At 36.7% G+C, this 23,784-nt stretch overlaps 1 protein-coding gene across 5 annotated transcripts in view; it reads right to left on the bottom strand.

Annotated features, from left to right (window-relative positions):
• The window catches only part of PDE149 (integral membrane TerC family protein), a 207,863-nt gene that overhangs the window by 23,643 nt on the left and 160,436 nt on the right, over positions 1-23,784 (bottom strand). For all 5 annotated transcript variants that reach the window (XM_089798518.1, XM_089798516.1, XM_089798520.1 and 2 more), the window contains one exon: positions 14,813-14,897. In XM_089798518.1, the coding sequence (XP_089654644.1) occupies positions 14,813-14,897 (85 nt within the window). The remainder of the gene's footprint in view (positions 1-14,812; positions 14,898-23,784) is intronic.

Genomic DNA, 23,784 nt, shown 5'->3' on the forward strand with positions numbered 1-23,784 from the left:
TTCATCATCAAACATACTAAATTCTGAAGGAATTGGTCTTTCTATATTTTTTCTTAACATTGAATCTCATTTCTAGTAGTTTCTTAACCTTACATGTTGAGTGAGTTCAAGATAGTCAAGTATTGCTCAAAGAGGAAGTCGGGTCTGTGCTGGGAGTGAGGCATTTTGTCATCAGATGTCATTAGAATGTGTAAGGATGCGATCACAATAGTGCACCCTCATATGGTTCTAATTCTGGCCTATGACTTCAACATGAAGATAATTATTATTTTTATTAATAAAGGCTCGTATCAAGATCTCTTGTGTATAGATATCTATATGAATGGTGAAATCTTGAGATGCCCACGATTGTAGCAGAGATGACGACAACTGTTGAATATATCACCAGCATGGAGATAAGTTTCGAATTTTGATTGGATATAGAATATTTTTAGTATTAACATTTAATAAGTGATGTTAATTTAGTGACTGCAGGATGCAACAACAATGATCCTTAGAGGAAGGCTTCATAAGATACACTGTGTGTAGAGTTTTATTCAAATAATGGACTAGCATCAGCATAAACAACATTAGTATCAATAATAAGGGACTTTGGTATGTTTTGTGAGGTATGCTTCAGGTAATCAATTTACTTGCATATTATTCAGTTGCAAGATGCTCATGATTAGTTGAATGGAAAAACATACATAAGAGGTTCTTATGTTCAATGTCGTCAGTTATGACTGTTTCATAATTTGACTTTGTACAAAAGCCCTTGATTAAACTAGTCGGTTATTCTGGGAGATCGCATTTTCTCCATGGAACACATTTTGTTCATATGAATGCTGGGTTGCATTTTGTATGTAATGTGTTGAGATCAGACTTCAAAAGGATAAGTATTCTACATAGTAACACGGGGACGCGTCCCCCCCCCTTTTTGCCCGACGTCTCGGAAACTTCAACGCACCGGAGACTTGGGGACTCCGTCTCCCCGTCCCCAGCGGTGCCACTAGATTCCACCACCTCCACCGAGGATGGGGGGCATCTTGCTATTCACTATTTGCAAATTCAACTATTTATGTTTAATGTACGATGTTCCAATTCAATGCAATGTTTCAAGTATTCACTCTTTTACATCTTTACATCCTATATTGCAATACATATTTTCATAACTAACATTTTTAAATACCATATGCATAGATATATACACCCCTCTTGTCCCATGCCGCCGTCCCCCCACCGTCCCCCCGCCGTCCCCAAATTAAGGCCCCTCTGTCCCCCCGTCCCGGAAACTTGTCCCCCCGTTTCGCCGTCCCCCCGTCCCCCAGGGTGGTGTAACTATGGTATTCTATGATTTATGTATCTAACTAAAAAGTGAGTATATTTTTACTTTGATCTCTATGATATGTGGATCTTATGAGTTGTTATAAATCTCTCCTGCAATGGGATAGTGATAGATTTTGTAACATTTGCAGTCTTGGTGGCACATTGTCTTCATTAAAAAGGGAAGATCGTTTTAGAGAGAGAAACTATTCAACTTCAGAGGGAGGTTACATGACAGAAGGGAGATGTCCAACCCTTTGCAAGTTTATACAATAGTTAGGCATCTTATTGTGGTAATTAAAGTTGTCCTTATAGAGAGGAAGACTCTTCTATTAAAGTTGTCCCTGCTAAGAGGGAGGCTCTGTTATTAAAGATGTCCTTGTTAAGAGGGAGCTTTTGTTAAGAAAAAAAATCAGTTCTCAAGTTGTTCCTGTTGAGAGAGGGTTTGTGTTAAGAGAAAATCTCAATTATTAATGCATTCTCCTTTGGGAGAAGTTTGAGGTGAAAGCCCTCATCTCACCCTCTACGAGTAGGTACGATGTGTTGTCCTGCATTTTGTCATCACAAAATGCTAGTAATAGTACGAAACTTTTTCAAGCTAGTTTCACGTTTCTCTGAGTTTAATTTGATATTCAATTGTTTAATGTTGATCGATCAATCGACTTCAATTCGTATATCAAATTGTTTTATTGAAGGCTTTCGTCAAGTCTTTTTTGTTTAGCTTTTAGTCAAGCCTTTGCTTGATTTTTGAAGCCTTCATCATCCTTTTCTTTGCAGTTGAGTTTGCGTTTGTTGGTTTTTAGTTCTTTGGTTTTGCTCATTTCATGGCTTTCGATTTCCCCTTTGATTTAGTCTAACTTAGAGCTTAATCGGACTTGGCAGTCAAAAGATATGGTCATTTTAGTACCCAAAAAGTGTACCTATTTGATGCAACGGCACGAATTAAAAATATCATGTTATATTTTTAATTTGGCATTCACTTTTTGAAAAATATAACTTAAATTCACTTTATGTTATATTTTTAAGTTACTTTATCAATTAGATTTTCACTTAAAGTAACTATAGTGCATTTTATGTTATATTTTTAGGTTGAGTTACTTTTTGATTTTTCACTTGAGTGACTATATTATCTATATAATTCAATTTAATTTTTAACATTTAAATCAAATTCCCTGGTAAATATTACTTTTTAAATGATATTTACATGTTATATTATTAATATGATATACAAATATTGTTTATGTTACATTAAAGTAACATTTTAATAAAATTAAATTGATATATGTTTGTTAAATGACTTTAAGTTATCAAAAGTGGACCTTTTATATGCAATTACATGTAAAATCCATCAAAAGTGGACCTTTCTTATGTCATTACATCAAAAGGTTATCAAAAGTGGACCTTTTTGATGTCATTACATCAAAAGGTAAGTTTTTGTGTCATTGCATTAAAGAAGTGAGATACAACTTAAAGTATGCACTGCACCCCAAAAGGTCTGATTTTGACCATATGCATATTTTAAAATGTGTTATGCATTTCAAAAGGTCCAATTTTCTTTGTTGAAAGTTTTTAAAATATGCAAGTCACTCCAAAAGGTCCAAATTTAACCAAAAACATATTTTAAAACATGTATATCACCCCTAAAGGTCCGATTTTGGAAGAACACATGTATTTGCTCTTTAAGAGCCCGATTTTGCTCATTATGAGAGATTTAATTGGTGGATTTGCATGACATGTTTCCCATTAGGGTCATTTTAAATTGGCAATGGATTTATCTTGCTAAAAAAACATTTTTTCAAACTCCTTCCAAAGGCACGTTTTTAGGAAAAAATTCAAAAAGCATCATTTTTGGCAGAATCGATTTGGCTTTTTAATTGTTTTACATTACATTGTGACTCATGTTTTGGTGTTTAAAAGCCAAAACGTTTTTGTTTCATGCCTTTTATGATTCACGTTTTTGCTTACAATGCCTAGAAAATTGAGGTTTTTATCCACTTTTATGCATTTTGAAGTTACATTTTTGCATTTGGATCCATGTATTGGTATTTGGGGAAGTTGCTTTTGCATTCACAAGTCAAAAATAACTCAAAAACATGCCTTTTTTTGCCACGTTTTTGCAAAAAAGGCCCAGATTTTTGCATTAAAAAGTCATTTTTAGCTCAAAAAACTCAAAAAATGACATTTCAGCCCATACATTTTTGAGTTTTAATGCATGCTCTTGTCTTTGGAGACAACATTTTTGGCCTTTTCATGTCAAATTCGACCATTGAATGTCCATTACATGCAAGTACAGTAAAAGTCAAAAAGTTGTTTGAAAATCCGAATTTGAGGAAGAATTTGTCTTCAAAGTCTATGATTATTGCTAATTTGGCTCTTTGATCTCCAAGTAAGTGGACATTTTCAATCTTGCTCATCAATTCATGCTTATCTTGCTATTTCCATGCATATTAGGCTTGAAATTGCACACTTGTCCATATATATGCCATGAAAAGTGCATTTTGCCTTTAAAATGAAGAAATTGTTCATTTTCTTGTTTTTGGTTTCCCCAATTTCCAAATTCGAATGTTTGTGTTGAAGTGCATTGTATCTTGACATGTTTGAGTCACTTTCCAAAAGTACACTTTTCTTTTGAGTTTTTGTGTTTTGTGCTTGCTTGCCAGTTTTCTCCACTTTGGAGAGGTTACAACTTGTTGTTGCTTCACTTCATGCGAAAGCATCATCACATTTCACTTCCATCTTCCATGTCACAACACTTCACATCTCATCCGAAAAATGTGATTACATGTTTTTCATCTCATCCTTCATACGCACTTACATGTAAAAGCTCATTCTCCATCCACATTCGCATGTCATCTCACTTTCCATTTCTCATTACATGTTGCATTTACATGTAACACATTTCCGTACAATGACATCTTGAAAGCCCAAGTCATTTTTTAAAAGTCAAAAGTTCTCATTTGCATGCATTCCCATGCACCAAGCACTTCAAAAAAAAGGGAGTTAAAGGTGCTGATGGAAAGTTATTCCGAGTGTACATCCAAACACTATCGAGAAAGTTTTCAAAGTGTCAGGGATTCCAGAATGTGCTGATCTACAAAAGGAGAATCCACGACAACTTGAACGAGGAAAAGCTTGATCACATCAAATTTTCAAATGACAACGAACAATTCATCAAAGAGAGTTAGAGGTTATCAAAAAACGCAACACCATGGTTATCAAGGTCAATGCAGTGACACAAAATATGAGAACTCTCGATCCTATGATCGTCCGGGATAGCATCATCAAGTACAAGGCCTTTCAGGACAATCCTTAGGATTGTTTCAATTCTCTTTTGTCTTTCTTCTTCTTCTTTCATGTTTCTAATTGACGAGGATGTATTACATGTAATGCGAGTTACATGTACATGAAAAGATGTAATACGAGTTGCATGTGCAGTTGCATGTAACCCTATAATTTCTCTTCTAGTTAGCCTAGGTCAAAGTTGGTTGAGTTGCCCCCACTTTTTCCTCCACCTTTTTCTCAACTCCTCTGCCTATATAAAGGAGTGCCCCCTCATTGTAAAAATCATCTTTTTTGTATGCAAAAAAGCTCCACTACATTGTAAGCATAACTTTAATTGTATAATACCAATTTAGAAGAAAAGTGAATAAAAGAAGCAATTGAATTCGAAGCTTTGACTGGAAGCAATTGTGATAGAGAAAATTAGAAGCTTTGACTCTAATTTGTGCCTATTGTCTTTGATTCATGTTATTATTGTGTGTTCGATAAAGAGTATAGTGATTTAAGAAGCAATCGGAGCCGAAGCTTTGACTGGGAGCGGTTGTGGAAATATATAGCTAGAAGCTTTATCTATAGAATATACTTCTTTCTTAATTTGCAAAATAGTTAAATTATTCTTAATTTTAGGAGTCATTGTGCCCTAATTGTAAAGCTTTTCCATATAGAAGTATGATCAGACGTAGAGCCAAACCGGTACATTTTCAGTTAGCCTTTGAGTTAGTGAAGGTTTATCGTTATTACTGTTTCCAGCTCTTGATAGAAGAGTAGTTAGAGATTCACCCTGCACATTACTCGCTCCATGAGTAAGTGGATTCTTTCTTGAAAGATAAGAAGAAGGGATATCGGTAACACCCATTTTACAAAATCTCTTGACTTCTTTCTTACCTTGAGTTGATCCAAGGAGTAGTGAGAAGGGGGAGCCTTCCCTTTAAGGTAGGAGAGACTTTGTCTCACACGCTATGGCTGGTCATCCTATTTTGCGACTGGATTTTTATCCAAAACTATCGTTTGCAAATTATCCACCCAACACCATGGACCACCATCTGCAAGCAGGCATGGTAGAAATGCATTCTTCTCTGGGAGAGGTATGGGGTGAAAGCCCTTCTTCCACCCTCTGCGAGTAGGTATGGTGGACCGCCCTCTGCGAGTAGGCATGGTGGAAATGTATCTTTCTATGGTAGAAGTTTTTAGATAAAACTCTTCGTTCTACCCTCTACAAGAAGGCATGGTGAGAGTCATATTTGTGACTCCATTCTATGTGCTTATGAAGTAACTTTTTTGGATTATGTTATGCTGAGATAACATATGTGAACCTTTGGTTGCAGCTATCTATTTAAGCCTGTCTAAAGATCTTTCTCTTGCTAAGAGGGAGTGTTGAAGTTTGTACCTGCAATAGAGATCTTTATCTCTGATAGAAATATGTTTGTTATGACCATTATGGTCGTCTTCAGCTAAAAGAGATATTTTTTATTATATTTAATTTAATATTATGCAAAAAGACATGTATCATACGTCATGCGAAGAGACATGCATATGGAAATGTGAAGTGTTAAATATGAAAAAATGTGAAGGGTCTTGTTTTTGAGACTTAGAGACCTTTGTGTGAAAGGTGAAGAGTCTTTTGCAATATGTTCATATGATTGCTTGGTATATTGTAAATCAACTGGAAAGTCATGTACTTGAATATTTTAATAAACTGGTCTTTTGTTGTGTGGCTAGGTTTTTCCCTTCATTTATGAAAAAATGTGAAGGGTCTTGTTTTTGAGACTCAGAGATCTTCATGTGAAAGGTGACGAGTCTTATGCAATATGTTTATATGATTGCTTGATATATTGTAAATCAACTGGAAAGTCTTGTACTGGAATATTTTACTATCAATAAAGTGGTCTTTTGTTGTGTGGCTAGGTTTTCCCCTTCATTTTTGGAAGGTCTTTCCCAAATTAATTTCTAGTGTATGTTGTATCTTTTATGTTTACCTTATTGTTCTTTATCTTTCATTTCTGGACAAAACTTAACAGTTAGAGGTCTCTACCCTATTAGGAGTTGTATTACAATGGGAGCTCAGTGCTCTACAAAGATAATAGACCTACACAACAAGTTATAAATACAATACCAAAATGATTGTATTGACATCTGCAATATCAAGCAAGTCCTTTGTATATCTCACATATGATTATGCCCATACAGGTGTAATTTCCATCTAACCATCAAAACAACATCATAGCATCATACATAAAACTTGCATATCATGTGCATACCAAAATCACACTTCGCATGATCAAATTGTCCTCATTTTATACCCTTCCAAATAGTTTGTCCAATCGCCCTTGGTGATGAAACCTATAACAATTCTTCAAAACCAATTATCAAAACTCACTGACCGAGAATAAATATCTCGAATGTCGTCGCTATATTGCCAACTAATTGAATTAACAAGGCAATTCAAATCCTTAGGCCAAAAAGTCCAGTCTTTGTCTCTTATCCTATACTCTGTGATATAAACCTTCCTTCACATTTATCAACCAAAACATATGTTAACTGACATATAACTCTAGCGAACATATTGATATCATATATAGACTTCATTCTAACATTATCCAAAATTGTGTCCAAAAATACTTATCTTGCTAAGCTCGCTGATGAAAACAATGTCTACTAACAGTTTTCTTGAGTTGGACTTAAGCAATTTTCACATTAAACCAAAACCAAAAATTAATACAAGTCCAGGTGACCTTACCATCTAATATTGTTGCCATAACTAACAACATTCACACCTTCACAACCGATTACTTGCCAACACTTCCATCCCTCTAGCTCATGCAAAATAGACTCTATATAACCCAAAAAAATGATGGCGCCAAATGTTTACCGTATGGGGTAAATAGTTTAATGCATACAAACAATAAACAAGAACATATAACCCAGTAGTACTCCTTTTATTATTCGCATATATGCCAAAGAGATTACATAATGCTTCTAATGATTACAATGATGATCCATGTTGAGATAATGGGTGTTGCACACATTGCATAATATTGTTATTTTATTATTTTATTTTATTATGTAATGTTGCACCTAGATGGATGTGCAACATGTAAAGATTCCCATGGAATATTTTTTGATGAGTTGTATTGTAACATTGTGATAATATTTTATGTAATTATTTAATATTGGAAAAAAAAATTAAATGCCCAATATTAAATGCGAGGTCAGTGGGTTAGGTAGCACATGGTTTTAGCACATGGTTTATGTATTACCACTTAGTGGTTTTGTGGGACTTGCTACTATATAAGCAGCCACAAGGGTAGTTGTTGTAGATAGGGAGAAAGAGTGACAAAGAGAAGACAAAAGGCAAGAGTTGAGCGGGACAAGGCTTGACAGGTTAGCCAAGGGAGCATTTGTGAAGGTTGGAAGCATGGCATGGGATGTGTGGATTCATGCTTGTTCACATAGTTTGCTCGGTTGTGGCTATGGCCATGAAGGCTTCCATGGTTGTATGGCAATGGTATTTTTGCTGAATAATACATGATGATGGATGCTTTTGGAGGCTGGGTTTTTTCCCTCAATGAGGGTTTCCTAAGGTATATCTTGTGTCACATTTTGTGGGTATGTTGTCTATTCTTTTGCATGTGAATTTTAATTCCGTATTTATTTCAGATCTATTATGGTTATGTGGAAACGGTAGTTATATTCTTTGTTGCCAAGTTTCCTTACAAGTGGTATCAGAGCTATGGTTTTATTATTGTAACCCTAAATTGAATCCATGGGAATGCATGAGAGGATAAAAGAAATGGCAAGATATATGAATAATTATTGCAGATCTGAGGGTTTTGGGTTTGCTGTTATGATGGGATGTTAAAATATTTGGGCATGAGAAATTGTTGGACAAAAAGAGTTTTTCGGATGTTTCATTTAAATGAGGGTTTTGGGGGGTAGCTTGCAAAAATGACCTCCTGGGTAAAAACAGACCTCACCATTGGATCCGGGTCAACATTTCCATAAAATTTGATATATAATATGCCCTAGTTTGGCCATGTTCATAGGAAATGAAAGAGTTTTTTGGTTTCAGCTCATGATGGCCGTCAAATTTAATCTCGTCGGAATTTTCGTCACTCAAAAAAATTAAAAATGAAAAATCGTACTGAAAATGGTAAAAAAACTGTCTTAGTAAAACGGCCATAACTTTCTCTCAGAATATCGGATTTCAGAGTTCTTACAGGCGTTGGAAAGCTAATTCAGAGCACTACAAGATGGTGTAGGTTTGGTTCTGTGATTTTAAAATTTTGTCAGGTTTTCAGAGCCCTAAAGTCAGATGTTGTTTATTTTGAGCACGGATTAGGGCATAACTCGGGCATACGAAGTCGAATTTTGGACTTCGAGTAGTCAACGGAAAGCTCTTGGAGAGCTCTACACATTGGTTCAGATTTGGTGCAGGTTTGGCATGATTTATTTGTTGATATATTGATCTGAACAATTTATAGATATATTTTTGACTATGGTAACATTGTGAGTTTATGGCATTGGAGATTTAAGATTTGATGTCATTGTATACTTAGTTCATATTTCAGATTGGTCTCATGATGATATGGTTATCAGTGTTTGGTTTGGATATGCATGATGACTTGTTGGGTCTACAAGTTGTGCAGTGTTGTAAGCGGTCTATACTTACAGGTTGCATTTATAGCTTGGTTATGGGTTGTCTTTACCCATTGATCTTTCATTATTGATGCATATTCAGATTGGTGGCTTGGATTTGGGTTGTCTATGCCCTAAGTCACATGATTTTATCTTCATGTAGAAGGGATGAGATGTTGTTACCAGGTACAGTCATGGTGGAGGATTGTGGTTGACTATGCTGACAGGTTGGACACTTTGAGAGCCAGATGCTCGGTTTATGGATGTGATCATGGTGCCATGAATTTTGGCATGACATGATTGGTTATACAGGTACATCCTTGATGTTCATTAGCTTGGATTTTTGATTTGGTTATGGTGGTATATCTTCTTGGTTGAGGATCATGGTTATTTGGTTTTCTTTTGAGGAGCTCATGATGTGCACTTTGAGTTCTTTGATGGTTTGATGCCTTGGTTGATTCTCATAGTTAGAAGATGGTTTTTCATCATTATGTCATGGATAGCTTGGATACACAGTTTAGTGGGAGCTTGTGACAATGATGGGGTGACAGTGCAGGATTAGTTCCTGGTATGGTTTATATCTTCTTGGTTTGGAGAGGATGGATTTTATGATGCCATAGGTGACTTGGTACCACGATTGAGTGGGAGTTTTTTGGCATTGATTTATTTATTGAGTGTTTGCAGATGTTGGAGGTTTGTCTTAGATCCTATTGCTGCAGAAGCGTCTTTGACATTTGCATGGTGCACTTGTTTTCTTCATGGTGTGTGAAAATGGTTAGATCTTGAGGACTCATGGAGTTCTTGGTTATCTTCATGGTATGTGGAGATGGTTCTTCCTAGTATGTGGAGATGTTTTTCTTCATGGTCTGTGGAGATGGTTGCATCTTGAGAACTCACAAAGTTCTTGGCAAAGGTGTGGTTTATACTTTTATTTGGCATGTTATCCTTGGTATGAGGATGGTTTCATTATTATGTCATGGTATACTCTTGATATGCGTTTAGAGTTGTGACATGTTATGGTATGTTCATATGGAGCATGTTATCTTTTTGGTTGAGATGGTTAGATCATGTTGTCATGTTTATGTTCCTAAGGCCATGGTTGGAACTTTGACATTGATCTTGGTTTAGTTTCTTGGTATTGAGTACACTGATCATAAGCTGGATACTTCATGATATTGCTATGTTGCATTTGGAGTTGGCATGGATTGATTGGTTACAGGTGCTCATGGATACTTAGAGACGGTGGTGATGCTGATTTCTCTTGGATTAGAGAAGTATTTGTTGGGACGGTTGATGATTTCAACAGGAAGTCCGAGGGGCAGTCACCTGATATGGACTTGAGAGGAGATTGTTCTTAGATGAGTCTTGCTTGGAGACTTGGGTATCTTGATGAACATTCTCATTCCCCACTCTTGGTCTACTCGGCGGTTTGCTACTTGAGAGGTATAGCCCATTGTTTCTCTCAGTTGCATTATATTTATGCTTGTCTTTCATGGATATGGATCTTGAGCTATGATACATGAGTTAGTTCTGGAGGGTTCATTTGAGAGATGGTTTAGCATTGATGATCTCCATGTGCATATGTTGTTATGCTGGTTGAGTTTGGGAGATGGTTTTATATTGGGCATTTTCCTTGGATTAGGAATGGTTATTCCTTGGTTTAGGAATGGTTTTATTGAGTTTGATCTTCTTGTGAGAGGCTTACATCCATGATGAGTTATATGGTATGGTTTGGGTGTTGTTGAGGCTTCTTGTTGGGGTTTTATGGAGGAGATCATACTTGCACAGTTTACATCTAGAGGTGTGTGTAGAAGGACATGATACAGGTTATGATTTGCATGGTTTCTCTGGTCTTGGTTATCTTCCTGGATGTTCAGTTTTGCTTACATTGGATTTGAGATTGGTTAGAGATTGTGATCACTGGTTTGTGCTCATGTATGTCATGTGAGAGATGACATGGTTATTCCTTTATCTCTTTCCTCTGTTGCTTGTGGTGAACTTGGGAGAGCATTGGAGACTTGTTATGAGAGTTGTTCTTGCAGGATATCAGTTTATGTATTGTGGATGTCCTTGATGCTACATGGATTCACTTCTTTGAAATGTTGTGAGTGGATTGGTTATAGATTTGACATTATCTTTTGCAGTGGGAGCTTCTTGGTATATATGTGGCAGGTATTGCTCTTGAGGCTTGTGATTGCAGGTTATAGATTGGATATGTCGGTGATATGAGATTCACTTGTTATACCTTCGAGGTATGGATAGTTGGATGGGTTTAGCACTTGTTGTGGGTGCTATTTCAGCTATGGATATTTTGACAACTACGGATACATGTGATTACCTTTGGATCAGGTTTTTTGTGCTTGGAATTTCAGTTGGTACAGGATTTTATGATCTTCTAATGTGACAGGTTGGGTGGCTTTCTCTTTGGATGGCTTTTATGTATGTCCAGTGGTAGTGGCATAATAGGAGGTGAGATCATTCATATTCGAGATGCTGGATACTTTGATTTTGTTGCGGGTACTAGGATGGAGCACTTGGTGTATTTTGATCCATGATGGTGGATGTGCTTGGAGGGATTGTTCCCTTGTTCATTTATGTGGCTACGGATTGACCCTATGCAATGTATACAACAAGTGGGAGATTGTTGAGATAATGGGTGTTGCACACATTGCATAATATTGTTATTTTATTATTTTATTTTATTATGTAATGTTGCACCTAGATGGACGTGCAACATGTAAAGATTCCTATGGAATATTTTTTGATGAGTTGTATTGTAACATTGTGATAATATTTTATGTAATTATTTAATATTGGAGAAAAAAATTAAATGCCCAATATTAAATGCGAGGTCAGTGGGTTAGGTAGCACATGGTTTTAGCACATGGTTTATGTATTACCACTTAGTGGTTTTGTGGGACTTGCTACTATATAAGCAGCCACAAGGGTAGTTGTTGTAGATAGGGAGAAAGAGTGACAAGGAGAAGACAAAAGGCAAGAGTTGAGCGGGACAAGGCTTGACAGATTAGCCAAGGGAGCATTTGTGAAGGTTGGAAGCATGGCATGGGATGTGTGGATTCATGCTTGTTCACATAGTTTGCTCGGTTGTGGCTATGGCCATGAAGGCTTCCATGGTTGTATGGCAATGGTATTTTTGCTGAATAATACATGGTGATGGATGCTTTTGGAGGCCGGGTTTTTTCCCTCAATGAGGGTTTCCCAGGGTATATCTTGTGTCACATTTTGTGGGTATGTTGTCTATTCTCTTGCATGTGAATTTTAATTCCGTATTTATTTCAGATCTATTATGGGTTATGTGGAAACGGTGGTTATATTCTTTGTTGCCAAGTTTCCTTACAATCCAAAGTTGTACATATACCATCCCGAAGGGGCACGTTGGCTACATAACAATTATCGACATCAACCCGTCGGCTACACAACATTTACTAACGACGACATGCAAAAGGTCAGTTGTTACAATCATTGGCAACATTCTTCATTTCCTTGGCGGCAATTAAAATGAAACTAATGACATTGTATTTGACCATGAACTGGCGAGACTCAACACAAATAGAATTCACGATGCCCAATCATCTAACTTTTGATGCTATGTCATCATATGCAAGAAAAGATGAAGACATCATTATATAAATATATGAAAGATCAACTGTTACAAAGTCCAAACACATTCCCATTGAATAGACCATTGGTCCATGTTGTTACAAAGAATACAGGACCTCCTATAAGAATGAAATGTCATCTCCATACATGAATGGGCAGCATCTCAAATGTGAATTGTCGAATTATCAATGCATGACATGTCTTTGATACCAAAACATCTTAGAACAATGTCGTGTCAATAAGTGCATCACATAAGGATGCCCATTTAGTAGGAATGAGGATGTGGCAAACAACTCAACACATTGCTACAACCAAACATATTGCTACAGATCGAACTAATTATGAGAGAATTGGGGCACAATAAAGACACAACAGACAATAGCAACACTCGAACATGATCCCACAGCATGAACACAAAGAAGAGAAGCATGAACATGATAGATAGTTCAATAAAACTTGTGGATGAGTGTGCCACTAACAGATTGGCATCAATACACTTTTCAAAATTATATAAACACAGTCTAGAGCAGAAAATGAATCTCTGCAAATCATCTCCGGTAGATAAACTCTCTCACAGCTACAAAAATGTCAATGCTCCTTCTTAGAGAAAGAGAGAGCGAGAGAGATTAATCATATGTCTTGCCATGTCTTAACATGACCAAAAAAGCAGCAACAAAAAATGTCAATAACAAAAATCTCATTACCGATTTTCTCAGCATAATATTGTAATCTCAAAATGACATTCACAGTGGCTACTCCCATAGGGTGAAAGAACAGAAAACTAGGTCATGGAGTCTCACAAATGGTTTCCACTATGGCTAGTCCCACAAGGTGGATCCATCATAGCTACTTCCAAAATGTGGAACAAGGGCTTTTATATTGAACTTTTCTCATAGGGGAAGAATCCATTAACAAGGGCTTGCACCTCAAAATTCTTTCGCAAGGAAAAATGCATTAACAAGGGATTGCACCACAAACTTCTCCCTCAAAGAGAAAAACTCATGAACAAGGGATCGCACCTCGAATTTATCCCTCCCGTAGAACTCATGAATAAGTGATTGCACCTCAAACTTCTCCCTCACAAAGAAGAATTCATTAAGAAATCTTCATGATGATGTGGCTCTCTCTAAGACAGATATCAACCTTCTGACCTTATCGTCCAAGGTTGTCTGTGATGGATAGTAAGATTCCCTCTGAATGGAGATTCCCTAGCCCTAGAATGTATATGAGATTAAATTCAAGCATATCTAATCAATTTTCAATGTAAGGGTTAATGAATTACATTTATTAGTTGAGTTCACTTTTCATTTCCGTTGTTTACTTCCATGGTTTCCATTTTTCTTTTCAGTCTACAAATATAGTTTCCCCCTTTCATCAAAGCTTGCTTGACACTTTGCTTCAAAATTTTCCTTAGCAAAGTTCTACCAGTGCCCCTTTTGCACTCTCCTTGCCTTAATTGTTAATCCACTTATTTTCTCCTCTTCAGATGCAATATTTATTTTTTGTTACTGAATCTCAAATATCAGTTCCTATTTCATATATTTTCTTTATCCCTGGAAAAGATGGAATAAAAGATTCCATCCATTCTAGGGATTGTTGAGAAAAATAAGAAAAAAAAAGCATCGCCAAAGTACAGGGAACAATCAGATTTTATCAGATGTGTTCTTATGGATCCAAAGAAAATGATAAAATAGTTACACCCAATCCATAAGTACTTCCTATCCTGCAAAATTATAAGTTCTACCTAGAATGGCAATAACTACAAAAGTTCATATACAGGTCAATATTCCAAATTATTGATAGGCAGGATGATCAATTACCAATAAAGAATTAGACTCTAAGACCACAACCTTCATATGCAAGAAATTAAATTTCCAAATTGCTGAGATGTAAGATAATAATAGCTAAAAGTCTAAACTTCTGAATTTTGACTGTAAAGTGACTGCATCTATTAAATTTCAGAGGAGAAAGTTACATGTGACGGGAATGAAATTCTTGCATGTCTTTACGATAAAATTATTTGATAAATCTTCCTCTTCCTCATCTTCTCCTGCAAATAACTGAAGTAATAAAATGAAAATCCACATGACTTGGTGATCAGAACAATGCACTCTACCATTATTAGTAAACACCTGCAACTCCTTAATCACTACACAACACAAAGTATCTCTGTAACTGATAAGCAAAAACTAATCCTCAGAAACTAGTTTCTAATTCAACGGCATATTCTTTTCAGTGGAAGTAAGATGTAAAAAAGATGACCCAGCTACAGCATTGTAGAAAAAATTTCTCATAGACCTCCATATAGCCACAAATTTCCAATCCCAGATCATTAAAGAATAAACATGATTTATCAGGCCATGAATTAACAAATGTTCCCTTCAGATATGACATACATATCATGCACACTTTTTTAATAAATTTAAATTATATAAGAGACGTGAAGAATATATGACAAAGACAAACAACTTACAACAGTCAATGCTGTTACAGGCCATCTAGCCTTGTACATACATGCATAGATCACTAAAAAATATATGAAGAAAAGACCCATTACTAGCAATGTAATGCTACTCAGAGCTAACATTATATATTGATAAGAAATACTAATGAAACCCCATGGTAAGAGCACAAGTATGGCCATCACCATACCTATCATAGATAGAAATCACATTATGTTCATTACTTTACCAGCACTCAAGGGGGGTTGTGCCCCACAAGCCAATTAATGTGATCAAACTCTGCCACAGTCATTGAATCCATAGACCAATAATTTTCAAGCCTTTCCTAAAATTGAAATGAAAAAGAAATTAGTATTACACGGGGAAGAGTCCCACCCCCACAAATCCTACCATTCCCAGAATGGGGACATCCTCAACACATGGGGACAGTGTCTCCAAGTCTCAAGAACCATCACCCATCAGCTGTCTATCACCAATGGGACGTAGGGGTGTCTGGGGATGTTTGGGCATCCATTGTCAGAATACTCCTTTTGGCATGAGTTTTTGGAAAAGAACGTTCTTTAATTTCTTCTTCTAAGTGAATGAGGGGCCCATCTAAGGCCTTCCAAGTCTACAAAAGGCTCTGCAAACTTCATTTTAATTCACATTGTCATTTCTACTTGCTTGGTATAGTAAGAAGAAGAAGAGTGAAGTGCTGACAAAAGAATGATTGGAGTGAATAGATTGATTGCAAGTAAAAGAGAACCGAGGAGCAAGAAGCATAGGAAGATTTTTCACCTTGTTGAAGAGATTCATGAAGCACAAAGTAGGGTAGGGCTTTTAACTGATTTTATATTTTAGTTTCTGATTTTCAGTGTTAGTCCATCTCTTGTTGCTTCATTTTCTTATTTAGTTTCTTGTTTCATTTTCTAAATTAATTTAGATTCCATTTTACGATTTGAATTTTTTTATAAAAAAATAAATATAGACTTTTAATTTTTTTAATTTCACAGGACTTAGGAAGAAACTATATGCTAATTATTTTGTGAAATGTCCTGTCAAAATAAGCTCCCATAGACATGATGTGAGTGAGGACGCGATGGAAATTCATTATCATAGTACAAGCTAATCAGAATATGACACTAAGCATAAAGATGAGGGGGGCGAGTATGGGCTAAATCCAAAAGAGCAAATTAGTTCCATGGCTAGTGCATCACTTGCTACTGATTGCTGCTTCCAGCTTTTGGCAAAGTGCACTAGGGGTCCTTATGATCCCAAATCTACTCTCAAATAGTTTGCAACAAGAATGACAACCTGAGCACCAATAGGTGGTGGCACAAGGAAATGAAAATGCAAAAGTTTCGGTACAAAATGATTTGGGAGCATCACTGGAGTTATCGCACACTTCCTCTTTTTTCCAATAAAAGGTGGGGAAGCATGTGAGCTTTTGAAGCCACCTAAAAATTGAACTTACAAAATTGAGATCAACAAGCTTTTAGGTGTTCCAAATGACATTGGAATTGCAATGCCTACTACCTTGTTTGGTAGGCAAGATGGTTAGACTATTCAGCAAATACATCAGCACCAAATGCAGGGGTAGCCACATGTTTCTACTTCTACATTGCATCAGAGAGCAGGAATAATGTCAAGGTCAGCCATAGGATCTTCATCCACTCATAGTGTCATGGCTGAATCACAACAGAGCAATGGAAGATGCAAGATGCAAAGTAGCCCCATAGCTGATATGTCCAAAGAGCACCTGTGGGAACAGATAGATGATTCCATTGACAGGTTCTTATTTGTCAATGGCATCCCATTTCATATAGCTCAATCTCCTTATTATGGCGAGATGATGTTGATGGTGGCCAAGGGAGGAGATTCATATAGTGTCCCCAAAATTTGAAAAACAAATTTATTAAATTAACAAGTCTAAAGCTGTCCAATAAATTACTGATTATACAAATTACTTTTTTTTATCAGTAAAAGGCCAAGGCCATAATGATTTTATTAATTTATAAAAGAAAATACAAAACCATTGTACAAAACAGGCATTGGTAGGAAAGAACGGGGATGAAAACCTCCACTCTTGCCGAGGACCATGGCCACTCAAATATTTATAGAAATAAAACGGGCATACCCCAGTATACGAATAGCGAAAGAAGAGGCTATCCTTATTGTTACAGATAACTAAATAATTTGGCAAATATCCTTAATACAAAGATATAAACGTAATGCTTTGTTGCTCACTGTCTTTCAATTTAATGATTAATGATTCAGATACTAGCCCTTCCTGCATACACAGAACAACTTGGTAAAGTTCAACATAAGTCTGCATAAATAAATAGAATTCTATGAACGCTTTGTCAATTCCTAGGGTGTTATAAGAAAAAGATACCAAAAGAAGCCCAAAGAGAGACCGTTATCCACCATTTGACTATAAACCAGTGCTTATCTACATAAAATGTCCAAGTGAAACTATTGCATACATAAACTAACATAGGAAACCCACCCAAAATGGAGCATTAAACATCCAGAGATAATAATTGACTTGACCCCGTGCTCAATCAATAAGACCTTCAAAACAATCTATTAAAAGATGCTGACACCTAACCTAAATATGTCCCAAGTTGCCAAGTCTAACCAATACCAATCCTATCCCCTTTTACACCTCGGTTGGCTACATGATCAGCAACACATTACCTTCTTTGAAAATGTGGTTAGCTACATAATGTTTAAAGTTACGAAGAGATAATTTTGCATGCTGTAAGAGATCCACCAGTTTCCAATTAAGAGTAGACCCTATTACATCCCAATTTTTGACCCAAATTAAAATGTTTGTATTGTCGTTGAGGTTTCACATGAAGTCAATTGATAGTTGAAATTTGTTACAATCATATGAAATGGTAAGATAGTTAATCGTTATAATTTCATATGAAGATGACATGCTAGTTAACTGTTATGATGATATTTTAAAGCTATTGCAGATGGTTATTTATCATGAATTCATGGGAACTGAAAAGGTGGTTAGCCATTATGATCATTTATGATTAATAGCTTGTTATGGTAATATGATTTAACTGCAGAGAATTTCCTTGTAGGGAGCACGTCAAAGGGGTGGAAGCATTGTCAGTAAAAAACATATATGAGATTAAATTCAAGCATATCTAATCAATTTTCAATGTAAGGGTTAATGAATTACATTTATTAGTTGAGTTCACTTTTCGTTTCTGTCGTTTGCTTCCATGGTTTCCATTTTTCTTTTCAGTCTACAAATATAGTTTCCCCCTTTCATCAAAGTTTGCTTGACACTTTGCTAATAAAAACTCAAGAGATGTAATAAAAAGATGTGACTCTTTAAAATTACCATATAAAAGGAAGAAGAGTTCATATTAAAGAGGAAGCAAGAGGAGAAGAAGAGAAGAGTTAAAGAAGGATTATTAGAAGAGGAATGAGAAGAAAACAAATGACTATATTTCAAATATTCTCAATAATGAAAGGGTGTGACTCTTTGAAAGGGTTGTAATTATGAATGTTTGTGAATCTTCAAAAAAAATTGAACTATGAAGAGTTGTGACTTTTCAAAAGGGTTCTGATTATGAAAGGTTGTGACTTTTTGATGGAATTGCAATTATGACGTGTTGTAACTTTTTGGTAGTATTGTAATTATCAAGTGTTGTAACTTTTCAAAAGGATTGTGATTACGAAGGCTTGCAACTCTTTGAAAAGGACATGGATGATAAATAAAATATGGGAGGATTAAAAAACAATTTTGCCTAAGAGAGTTGAACTACATCAAAGTAAAGAAGGTCAATAAGATAAGATAAGATAATAATACTCATGTCCAACAAAAAACCACAAGGGTTTATGGGAATGTAGAGAAACTAAACTAATGTATATTGAATGTTGGGAATTGAAGTAACATTTATTCTATTAAGGATTATAAATTGAAAAGCTAAAGGGAACTAGAGGTGTGTGCATTTAATATGTTTATTTCATAAATAAATATAAAGCATTTGATAGATAAAATTATCAAGATCAAGGATTGAGATGAGAACTTTATAGTTCTCATAGAGATCAAGTAAGAACTTGGTAAAGGGCATTCATTAAAATGTTGAGTTTCTTTTAAGAGAACTCAAAAATTAGAGAACATTCTTGATTGAATGTCGGGATTCTACATTGGAACCCAGAGAAAGATTTGTAGAGAATCTTTTAGAGACAATATATATTGCAGGAGTCAAACATATGCATATGTCAGAGATAAAAGACTTGATTAGAGGTGGGATCTCTACCAAGTAGTGTTACCAGAGATCCCAAAGAGGCCTAAGGAAGACATTCTTTATATGATAATTACCTAATCGAAATACAATTCTCACTAGAGGGTTAGGTGGTTTGAGAAGGATCTCTTTCGAAGAATTAGGAAGAGTAGTATGGGTAGTATTTAGATTAATATTTACTTAATCCAATATTTTTAATGTGTTTCACATACAAATTTTTCTATATTATACTGAAAAATGGTTGCAGGTTACAACATTCAAATTTAATCCAAAAGAGGGAACATTGCATCCTCCCTTTCCAATTCCTCCAGCTTGGCCTCTTCGTGCTCTATTTTTTTTATCCTCATGGAATGTATTTTCTAAAGTATTAGCAATTGAGGTTTGTGCCTTCTATGTGATCCATGTCAGCCTCCATCTCTTGAATCAACAACATGTTACACTTTGCTTACAACACTTCAAAATCCCCCATTCACCAATGAAACAGGCCATTAAGGGAACTCGTTTCATCTTTTGAACATTCTCCCTGCTGTAGAATGCCTTCTTCGTCTGACTCAATTCCATTAGCATCCTCTCCCTTCACTTTTGAATCAGAGGCGAGTTTTTGACTAACTGATTGGTTTCTTAGGTCAATTGTGTACTTCCTACCATCCACTTGAATGGAAAGGGTATTTTTCTTCTAGTTGTGATTTGCTTTTGCTGAAGTTAGCCATCCTCTCCCCAATAATGCATCGTAACCTTTCTTCTCCAAGGCAATCATCACAAAGTCCAAGAAGAAATGTTGTAACCCAATTACTACCTTTTGTCCCATCATAGTTCCTATCAGCTTGATTCCATGTTGGTCTACACCCACCAGTTGGAATGTGGGTGGCCAGAGTGTACGTTTCCCTAGTGCCTTCCAAGTCTCCTCAAGTAGTACATTCATGCCCAAACCTTCGTCGACAATACTATTTGATAGTTTACATCTATTATCTCCATTTCTACCACTGCAAGTGTCCTCATTTCTATGGTGAACAGGGTGTTAGTCTCTTTTCTTGCTTGTACTTCCTCTTTCTTCTCCTTGGAAGGTACTCCTTTGATACTTGCTCTTTGTGTTATTGCTCCCCACAATTGAGGTAGTGTTTCTAATAGATCTGCAATTTTCATGGGAATGGTGGTCTCAAGTATTCGTTTATAATGTTTTATGCAAGTCGGGTGGGTGAAAGTTTGGTCGTAGTTGCTTTCCCTTCCTCTGCCATATTACCTCGGATGTCTTGTTTGGCTTCTTCAAATCTTTCTTTCTTCATAACTACATCCAGATAAGTAAGTTTCCTGGCATGCATTCTCGTGATGGCCAATACTTCGCTTCCTAGTTCTACAATGTCCAGTATGTTCACCCCTTTTTGTTTGGGGCAATTGGCATCCTCATGATTTTTCAGTCCAAACCATCTACACAACATTCCTCCGTTTTGTCCTCAACCATTCTAGCAGTCCTGAGCAAAATGCCCCCATTCGCTGCATCCCCTACATTGAATCATAGGTCTTCCTTTGGAATCGTACTTCGTTGCTCTTGTGGGTGTGTTATTATTGTTGTTATTGCTTCCTCACCTACTGTTTCTATACCCTCTAGGTGAGGCTTCTGTATTTGTGTTTTGTGGAAGGGTGGAAGGCAGTCTAGATTGTTCTCCTTGTGTAATGCATTTTGTGCCTTTAGATTGTAGGGGCAATCCTTAATTGTGTGACCCAACACTTAACAAATGTCACAAAACACTTTGCATGGGCATGTCCTTTTTGTGTGTCCTTCCTTTTCGCAATCCGTACACCACAGTTCCCTCCCCTCTCTTTTCTCCTCCTCCTTGTTACTTCATTAGTCTCATCATATCTTTCCTTGGGGCTTCTATGGTCTTAGATTCATTCCCTCTCTCCTCTGAACTTCCACTCTCGCTTCCATGTCTCTAGGATTTGGAAGTTTTGTTCTCATTCTCTATATCCATTGCATGGGTACAAGTGTCGCAAAGGATGATGGTGGTACTATCTTCATTTTTCTTCCTAAGGATGGAATTAACACTTCAATGAACCAGCTTTTTTTAATCCATCAGCAAGTTTGTTGTCCAGCTTCCCTATCAATCCTTGAGTCTCCTGCTATATGCTCTAATAGATTCATTTTTCCCATGCTGTGTATTATAAATTTCTATGGCTAACTCAAAATTGTCCCGTATAAGTCTAAATTCCTCCTCAAAGGCAGTACGGAGGTCCTTTAATATGGTCTCCTTCACAGCGTCCTAGTCTGTATACCAATCAATAGCTATACCTCTTAGCGTGGCAAGGAATGCTTATAACCATTCATCTGCATCATTTTCTCCAATGGCTTATAAACGTTTTAAATTGACGTGTGAGGTCCTCAAATCCTTCCCCAAGAAATCTAGGGAGTTTTTGTTTAAAGTCATTCTCCTTCCACTCTTCCCTCTTGCCAGGACGCTCCTTCCTGCCAAGAAACTCCCTCCTGCCAGGCTAGACTCTTGGGTTCTTGGTCCAGTAATATCTCCTTCCCCTTGTGATTCTCTTGTCTAGTTGGAGCTTTCTTCCTATCGATGCTCTCTTCGTGCAGGGTTTTTAGGATTCTTCCCACCTTCCTTCTTTCTTGGTGTTTCCAAAATACCTTCTACTGTGCTTTCAATCAACCTTTCTTCGATTTGATTTGCACTTTGACAGTGGTTCATTAGTCCCCTTAAGTGGTGGTGTCTTTCCTCCTGTTGTTGGAGATACAGAGTCCACAGGGCGACTTCCCCCTCAATTTCTTCTTTTGGCACTCTCCAGGGATATTTATTTGGAAGCAAAGGCTGAAATTGTTTTAGTGTCCGGTTATCTTCCTTGGATTGTCATGCTCCTCCAGTTCTCACGAACTTCTTTTGGCAAACTACTAGAGCACTTGTTGTCTTCTCCACTCCCATTTTGTTTTGGCTCTTTCTTCCTTCGCACGTACCAAATTTCTTGCCGACTGCCGAGGAATTTGTTAAGTAGATCATACATTGTTGGTGGTACTTAAAGTTCATCCCATACCATGCTCTCTAGAATCGCTCTCTCAACTTCACTTTGCACGTACTCGTCGATTGAAACTTCACAAGCCACCACCAAATCTTGTCTCAACCGGTCTTCTCTTGTTATTTCCTCTTCTTTGTCACTATTTGTTACTTGTATTCATGATAGGAATGGTCTTCCCCTCACTCCATTCTGTGTATTCAATGACCTCCAAGTCTAGACTTAGGCAATGACACCAAAATGTAGAATGGCTATCAATGTACAACATAGAGAACAATATGGCGTGGATTCAATTGTACCAACGTGACATTCATTACTAGTACCAAAATGGTGAGAAAATCTTATTACTTTATTGATTACCCAAAAAGCATGAGTACATCATCCACATTGAAAAGATCTTATATAATAGTTAGTTGGTTAGGAAAACCAACAGACGCATCCCCTCGCTTCCTAACTACCCTATCCCAACAAAGATTAACTAGTTCCAATTATAATATTAATTTATTAAGTACTACCATGGGTGGCCAAAGTTTTGGTTTCCTAAGAGCCTTCCAAGTTTCTTCAGGGAGGACATTAACACCTGAGCCTCCACCCACAATAGCATTGGTCAATTTGCACCCCATAATCTCCATTGTTGGTGTTTACATCCATGTTCTTCCCATCCCTATAGTAAACATAAAGCTATTGTCCTTCCTTGGTAATACTTCCTCCTTCAACGGTTCCTCCTTAGTACTATTTCCGTGTGTTATTACCACCCTTAAGTGCAGTAGAGCTCTAACAGGTCTCCAATCTTTACTAGAACAATGGTCTCCAAAACTTGCTTCATGATGTTAGTTTCTAGGATGCACTTGGTGGCGGAAGGTTTAGAAGTATTTACCTGTCCTTCCTTATTCATGAGATCTTGGATCTCCCTCATGGCATCGCCCAACCTTTCCTTTTCCATACGTACATTTGAATTTGTGAGTTTTTTTGGCTTGCATCCGGGTGATGTCCAATACCTCCTCCTCTGGTTTTGCCACCTCCAACATGTTCACACTTTTCTGTTTGAGGCAAACAACATCCTCATGATTACCTAGTTCACATCATTTGCATAGCATTCCTCTACTCTCACAGTCATGGGCCAAGTGTCCCCATTGGTTACATCACCTACATTGTATCATGAGTTGTCCCTTGGAGTCATACAAGTTCTGCTCCTTGGATTGTTTTTATTACTATTG

This window comes from Cupressus sempervirens, chromosome 8 (assembly GCF_028749045.1).
Source record: "Cupressus sempervirens isolate cs-2001-9-10 chromosome 8, ASM2874904v1, whole genome shotgun sequence".
NCBI classification, from domain to species: Eukaryota; Viridiplantae; Streptophyta; class Pinopsida; order Cupressales; family Cupressaceae; genus Cupressus; species Cupressus sempervirens.